At 41.5% G+C, this 7,519-nt stretch overlaps 1 protein-coding gene and 1 non-coding gene across 2 annotated transcripts; one reads left to right on the top strand and one right to left on the bottom strand.

Annotated features, from left to right (window-relative positions):
• Positions 1–3,712: 3,712 nt before the first annotated feature.
• LOC133814684 (uncharacterized) lies at positions 3,713–5,556 on the bottom strand. The gene is made up of 2 exons (XM_062247614.1): positions 4,569–5,556; positions 3,713–4,482 (listed from the first exon to the last, which is right to left on the bottom strand). The coding sequence occupies exons 1-2, from the start codon at positions 5,554–5,556 to the stop codon at positions 3,713–3,715; spliced, it is 1,758 nt and encodes a 585-aa protein (XP_062103598.1).
• LOC133820309 (small nucleolar RNA R71) lies at positions 5,294–5,400 on the top strand. Its single transcript, XR_009886727.1, has one exon. It is a non-coding gene; the product is annotated as a small nucleolar RNA R71 (small nucleolar RNA).
• Positions 5,557–7,519: the final 1,963 nt, after the last annotated feature.

Consider the following 7,519-nt stretch of genomic DNA (forward strand, 5'->3'; position numbering starts at 1 on the left):
ATGCCCGGCCTGCTGGGTCCACAAAAGGCCAATTAAAGAATTAAAGGCCAAATGATTGGTCTGACTAAAAGGAACATGCCCAATGATTGCCCAAGTAATTTTTTTCTTTTTTTTTTCAGCACGTGCTGGCCTTGATTTATTTTTTTCTCAGACCAATCGTCCTTGTGTAAAGCCCTGATACGAAAACAACGTCAATTTCTTTTTGGACCCAGCCTAAATGTTTGCTGCCCAGTGTTGCTGACTGGTTGCTATAGCAACTGGGAAACAACTCTCCACCCCAAACTTAGTTCCTCTGCCCAGATTTAAACTTCACCCAATTCCAATGCAACCTTCCCCTGACTGACCTGCACAGAAAAGAACACATTCTCATATTCAAACAGAACACTTTATTTATAGCTAATATATATATAATTTTTTTTCTCTTATTTTTTCTTATTTTTCTTATATATGGGGTGCCTTTATTATGGCCTCACTCTTTTCTTTTTATAAGGCACCCCAAATTACAATTTTCAAGCATCCTTCAAGGAAATAGAGGTCTTTTCTCGGTTGACCTCTCCTCCCCAATAATTTTTCAGCCGCTGTCCGTTGACCTTGAATTCTCTTCCCGATTTTTCATCTTTCACCAGGACAGCTCCAAATGGATACACTTCCATCACAGTAAATGGTCCAGACCAACGGGACTTAAGCTTTCCAGGAAATAGCTTCAACCTGGAGTTAAACAGTAACACTTGCTGATTTTTCTCAAATACTCTTTCCTTGATCCTGCTGTCATGCCATTTCTTCGTCTTTTCTTTGTATAGCTTGGCGTTTTCGTAGGCAAACAGCCGCATCTCGTCCAGTTCATTCAGCTGCAGTTTTCTTGCTTCTCCAGTAACTACAAGATCCAAATTTAACTTCTTCAATGCCCAAAATGCCTTATGTTCTAATTCCACAGGAAGATGACACGCCTTCCCGAAGACTAAGCGATAAGGTGACATGCCTAGAGGAGTCTTAAAAGCTGTCCTGTATGCCCAAAGCGCATCATCTAGCCGTTGTGACCAGTCCTTGCGGCTTGGGTTCACCACCTTTTCTAGGATCCATTTTATCTCTCTATTCGAAATTTCTGCCTGCCCGTTAGTCTGGGGGTGATAGGCTGTGGCTATCTTGTGTTTGACGCTGTATTTGGCTAGCAAGGCAGCCAATATTTTGTTTACAAAGTGGGTTCCCTCATCACTGATCAAAGCCCTTGGAGTCCCAAACCGTGTAAACACATGCTTATGCAGAAACTTCATCACTACCTTAGCATCATTTGTGGGGCTAGCCACTGCCTCTACCCATTTCGACATGTAATCAACAGCCACTAGAATGTATAAGTTCCCAAAGGACTGTGGGAATGGCCCCATGAAATCGATTCCCCAGACGTCAAATAGTTCCACCTCCAAAATACAGTTCAACGACATTTCATTCCTCGCTGAAATGTTGCCTACACGCTGACAGCGATCACACTTCTTAGCGAACTCATGAGCGTCTTTAAAAATGGATGGCCAATAATTACCGGATTGGAATACTTTAGCTGTTGTCCGCTGTCCACCAAAATGGCCACCATATGGGGCTGAATGGCAGTGCTCTAAGATGCTGGACACTTCATTTTCAGGCACACAACGCCTCATTATCTGGTCGGGGCACTGCTTGTAAAGGTACGGTTCATCCTAGTAATAAAATCTGATGTCATGAAGAAACTTTTTCAGTTGCTGTTTGTTGAAGTCAGGTGGCTGTACTCCACTTACTAAATAATTCACAACATCGGCGTACCATGGTACCTGTTCTTGCTCCACAACCAGCAGCTGTTCATCAGGAAATGAGTCTTGAATTTGTAATTCTGCCTCTAAATTGTTGTTGTGAGTGTTAGTTTCCAGCCTTGATAAGTGGTCCGCCACTTGATTTTCTGTCCCTTTTCTGTCTCGAATTTCCAAATCGAACTCTTGCAGCAACAAAACCCAACGTATTAGCCTTGGTTTAGAGTCCTTCTTGGCTATCAAGTACTTGATTGCAGAATGGTCAGTATACACAATGACTTTGGTCCCCACAAGATATGATCTGAATTTTTCAAAGGCAAAAACTACAGCCAGCAGCTCCTTTTCAGTAGTAGTGTAGTTAATTTGGGCATCAACCAGCGTTTTTCTTGCATAATAAACAGAGTGAAAGATCTTGTTTTTCCGCTGCCCAAGAACAGCTCCAATGGCGAAATCGCTGGCGTCACACATGAGTTCAAAGGGTAACGACCAGTCAGGTGCTACAATCACTGGGGCTGTAATAAGAGCTGTCTTCAATCTTAAAAATGCCTCTTTACACTCAGCAGTAAACTCAAATGGCATGTTTTGCTCCAGCAAGCTACACAAGGGTTTAGACACCTTAGAAAAGTCTTTAATAAAGCATCTGTAAAAACCAGCATGTCCAAGGAAACTTCTTATGCCTTTAACTGTGGTAGGGGCTGGCAATTTCTCAATAACTTCCAGCTTGGCTTTGTCAACTTCTATCCCCTTTCTAGACACCTTGTGACCCAATACAATGCCCTCTTGTACCATGAAATGGCATTTTTCCCAGTTCAGCACTAAATGGGTTTCTTCACATCTTTTTAACACCTTCTCTAAGTTCTCCAAACAGCCTTCAAACGAGTCCCCATAAACAGAAAAATCGTCCATGAAAATTTCCAAAATATTCTCTGCCATATCCGAGAAATGGCCATCATGCACCTCTGAAATGTGGCAGGTGCGTTACATAACCCGAAGGGCATCCTCCTAAAAGCAAATGTTCCGTATGGGCAGGTGAACGTAGTTTTCTCTTGGTCTTCTGGTGCTATAGATATCTGATTATACCCAGAATAACCGTCAAGAAAACAGAAAAACTCCTTACCCGCCAAGCGATCTAACATTTGGTCAATGAAAGGCAAAGGGAAATGGTCCTTTCTTGTGGCTTTATTCAATTTTCTGTAATCCATGCAGACACGCCACCCAGTAACTGTGCGAGTAGGAATAAGTTCATTACTATCATTTGTTACCACCGTGACACCTCCCTTCTTAGGAACACATTGGACGGGACTAACCCAAGAGCTATCGGAAATCGGGTAAACTATGCCATAATCAAGCCACTTGATGACCTCTTTTCTAACCACATCCTTCATCACGGGATTCAATCTCCTTTGCTGCTCTACAAAGTGAGTACAATCAGATTCCAGTAATATCTTGTGCATACACAGCGTTGGACTAATTCCTTGAATATCGGCCATTGTTCATCCAATAGCCCTCTTGAGCTGTTTCAGTAACTTCAGCAATGACTCTTCAGCAATAGGCTCCAGGCAGGAAGAAATTATTACAGGCAGTGTGTCATTTTCACCCAAGTACACATACTTCAAGTGGCTGGGCAGCGGCTTTAACTCTAGCTGGGGTGGCTCTTCAACAGACGGTTTTGGTGGCTGGAAGTGCTTTTCTGGCAGATGCAAAGCCTCAAAAATTTTGTTGAATTTTTTCGCTGGTTTATAAGAATCCACCCAAGTAATTATCTTCTCTTCCTCACTACTAGAATCCTCAAAGTCTTCAAAAATCTGAGTACCCATTACAGCTTTTTCCACACTTTTGTTAAGTCTTTCAGCTACTAGAGTGTCAATCACATGAATTTTTTAACACTCTTCAACTTCATCAGGAAACTTCATTGCTTTGAACACACTAAAAGTGACTTACTGGTCATTAACTCGCATAGTAAGTTCCCCATTCTGCACATCAATGAGAGTACGCCCTGTAGCAAGAAATGGCCGACCCAATATAATGGGCACTTCTCTATCCGCTTCATAGTCTAGGATGATAAAGTCGGTCGGAAAAATAAACTTATCAACTTGTACTAGAACATCCTCTATTTTTCCCTCGGGATGAGCCATGGATCTATCGGCAAGCTGCAATGTAACAGTCGTAGGCCGTGCTTCACCAATACCCAGCTTCTTAAAGATAGACATTGGCATGAGGTTAATGCTCGCGCCCAAATCACATAATGCTCTTCCAACATCCCGACCTCCAATAGAACACGGAATCGTAAAACTGCCAGGGTCTTTCAACTTAGGAGGGATCTTACTTTTCAACATAGCACTGCAACCCTCTGTAAGAGCTACAGTCTCAAACTCCCCTAATCTCCTTTTCTTCGTCAAGATATCCTTTAAAAACTTAACATAATTTGGCATTTGCTCCAGTGCTTCGACCAAGGGGATGTTAATATGCAGCTGTTTCAACACATCCAGAAACTTCCTGAATTGACCATCCTGTTGCTGTTTCCGAAATCTCTGAGGAAATGGAAGGGGCGGTTTAGGTCCAGAATTTACTGAAACATATTGCTGACCCTTTGCTGTAGCAACTAGGCCAGTTTCAGTAATTTCCTGGGCAGTTTTGTTACTCGATTCTCCTTCGGTTTGGATTGAAGTGGGCTCCCCACTGCCCTTTATTTTCTCCTCAGAATTTTCTAGAATTTTTCCATTCCTTAGATTGATAGCCTTGCAATGTTCCTTCCCATCCCTCCTTGGATTCTCCGTGTCACTGGTAAAGAACCTTGCGGCCTATTTTTTAATTCATTGGCCAATTGCCCCAGCTGCATTTCAAGGTTTCGAAGAGATGCTGCCTGACTTTGTATCATTGCATCATTCTTGGCCATATAATCCCTCATTAAACTCTCCAAAGAATTGGATTGAGAGCCTTGAGGGTGTTGCGGTTGTGGAGCCCTTGGCTGCTGAGAAAAACCTGGTGGATAAGCTTGCGTTCCTAGTGCTGGTGTGTTGCTGGAACTTGCTCCTTGACCCCCCCCCCAAGACAGATTCGGATGCTGCCTCCAAGCTGGGTTATACGAATTTGAGTATGGGCCACTGTTTCGGTTAAAATTCTGGTTTCCCACATAACAAACTCCTGCTGGGTTAGAAGGGCAATTGTCAAACATGTGCCCATCTCCACAATATACACAGGAAATGTCTCCACTTTGAATGGCAGCAGCTGGCTGAATGTTGTTCCCCAAGCTCATATTTTTCAGAGTATTAGTCATAGAGGCCATTTGGGCTGTCAAAGCTGTTAATGCATCTACTTCAAGAACTCCCGCCACCTTTCTACTTGTAGGAGCTCTGGTGTTTGACCATTGATAGTTGTTACTTGCAATCCTTTCCAAAATCTCAAATGCTTCATTGTAAGACTTGGAAAGAATGGCTCCATTGGTTGAAGCATCCAAGACCATTCGAGAGGCTGCATTGAGACCATTGTAGAATGTCTCCATTTGTATACAATGTGGGATACTGTGGTGTGGACATTTTCTCAAAAGCTCTTTAAATCTTTCCCACGCATCACTAGTGGACTCGTCTTCAAGCTGCTGGAATGACATGATTTCACTTCGAAATTTTGCATTTCTGGTGGGAGGGAAATATTTGCGCAGAAACTTTTCAGCAAGATCATTCCAATTTGTGACGGAATCAGGAGGCAAAGTGTTGAGCCATGACCTAGCTCGGTCTCTTAATGAGAATGGAAATAGCTTCAGCCTTAATGCTTCTTCACTCATTCCTTGAAGCTTAAAGGAATCGCTCACCTCCAAAAATGAACGGAGGTGGAGATGAGGATCCTCCGTTGGCATCCCGCTGAACTGCCCCACGGTTTGGAGCATTTGAAACATCACTGGCTTGAGCTCGAATTGAGCTGCTTGTATTTCTGGCCTCACAATGCCTGGATTTAGCTCATTAAACATGGGGGCAGCGTATTCCCGTATTGCTCTGGCTCTGTCATCCGCCAAAACAATGGGATCAGTGACTTGCTGGCCATCCCCCTCTTCATCAACATGCTCAGCCATAGTGCCTCGGCTGTTAGCCTTTTGAGCCTTCCTCCTTTTTCTGAAAGTGCGTTCGATCTCGGGGTCAATAGGAGCAAGTTCAAAGTCTTCTTGTTGGTTCATACACTGTAGGTACCTGAGATTGCACAACCCAAACCAACAAGGTTAAAAACAACCAAAATAAATTGTCAAATAGTTGATAAAACATAATTTAATTTTAAAGTCCCCGGCAACGGCGCCAAAAACTTGTTGTGAAAATTCTAACGATTAAAATATGCGCAAGTATACACAGTCACAAACAAGTAATACAGTGATAAAGTATCAAAGTTCGTCTCCACAGGGACTTTTAAACTAAATAAATGCAATATCAACTAAAAACAATTTAAAATGAAGTAACCAATTCAAGAGAACAATTGAGTGATTAATTCTGGAATTAAATGTAAATAATCAAATTTAATTAAACTAAAAATTAGAGACCAAATGAAGTAATTCTGCGTAAATTTCAGATGTGAGAAAATGGATCTGGGTGGATACTTCCCCTCTATTTCGTTCCAGTTGTTATAGCAATGGTTCAGCAATTATATCAGAGTTAACAGATTTCATAAATGCCCAGCAAGTTTTTCCCAAAACTTACAGTATATTATCTATAACCCCCTCAACACATTCCTGCATTAAATCAGATTATAAATAATCCAACAAACACCAAATCTCCAGTTATACAAGGCAGCAAAATATTCCTATTCCACTACTCAAAATTACCTAAAACTAGGCAAGTTCTTGCATCAATTAAATGGGTTCAGCTGGGTTTTACTTTTCCAAGTTAGATCCAGCTTAATAAATGTTAAATATGGCCAGTACATAGCATTCAATCAACATTCCAGCACATTTAATTGAACAATGATATAATTACTCTAACCACGCATTCAAAATATTAATTCATACATAGGGTTCATAACCACCCAAATCCTCAAAAGCTTAGTTCATGACTGAAATTACAAAGACATAACCAGTAAGTAGAGTTTCCATAGAGTTTGAGCAAAGAAACTAGATAGAAAATTAATACAAAATGAGAGGGAAAGATTAGAGAGAGATGAGTTGGTGAGCTCAAGTCCCCCTCAGTGCGTCTGCCTTCTTCTCCTCTTTTTGGTACTCCTTTCTCTGTTTTCTTCCTCCCTTTTCTCTGTGTACTTCTCTCAAAACAATTCAGAATATCTTCAATAATGGGGGTCTCTCTCTATTTCGGCTGGTACCCTTCTTTTTAGGGTACTTTGCTTTACCCTAATTAGAAAGTCAAAGTCTATCTTGCCCCTCTCTTCTGCCATGCCATCCAGCTGACTTAGTTGTACAAAATTCTGGCCACCTCAGCGCCTATTATGTCTCATTAAATCCAGCTGGAAGTTAGTCACGTTTCCTTCCTGGGCTCTGCCAATTGCTACTTGGTAGTCGTTACAGCAATGATAGAACAGCAACATGCATTTTCCAGACTTGTTGTTCCCTTTTTGATTCCAAAGTTCCCGATCACTTATTTCAGCTTCCTTTCCTGCTTAGCACATACAATAAATTACATAAATCACTCAAACATATGACAATACAAACACAAGGTCCCTTACTACACAGACACACTAAATTGAACACAATTACAAGAAATAAAAACTCATTACTCTTTTGTTTGGTTCAAAAATCAAGTTTAAAGATATAA

This window comes from Humulus lupulus, chromosome 2, assembly GCF_963169125.1.
Source record: "Humulus lupulus chromosome 2, drHumLupu1.1, whole genome shotgun sequence".
NCBI lineage: Eukaryota > Viridiplantae > Streptophyta > Magnoliopsida > Rosales > Cannabaceae > Humulus > Humulus lupulus.

Coding starts and splice junctions, on each gene's coding strand:
- LOC133814684 (XM_062247614.1), bottom strand. CDS start 5,556: ATGAGTGAAGAAGCATTAAGGCTGAAGCTATTTCCATTCTCATTAAGA. Junction 4,483..4,568: donor ATTAAAAAATAGGCCGCAAG/GTTCTTTACCAG, acceptor GAAAAATTCTAG/AAAATTCTGAGGAGAAAATA.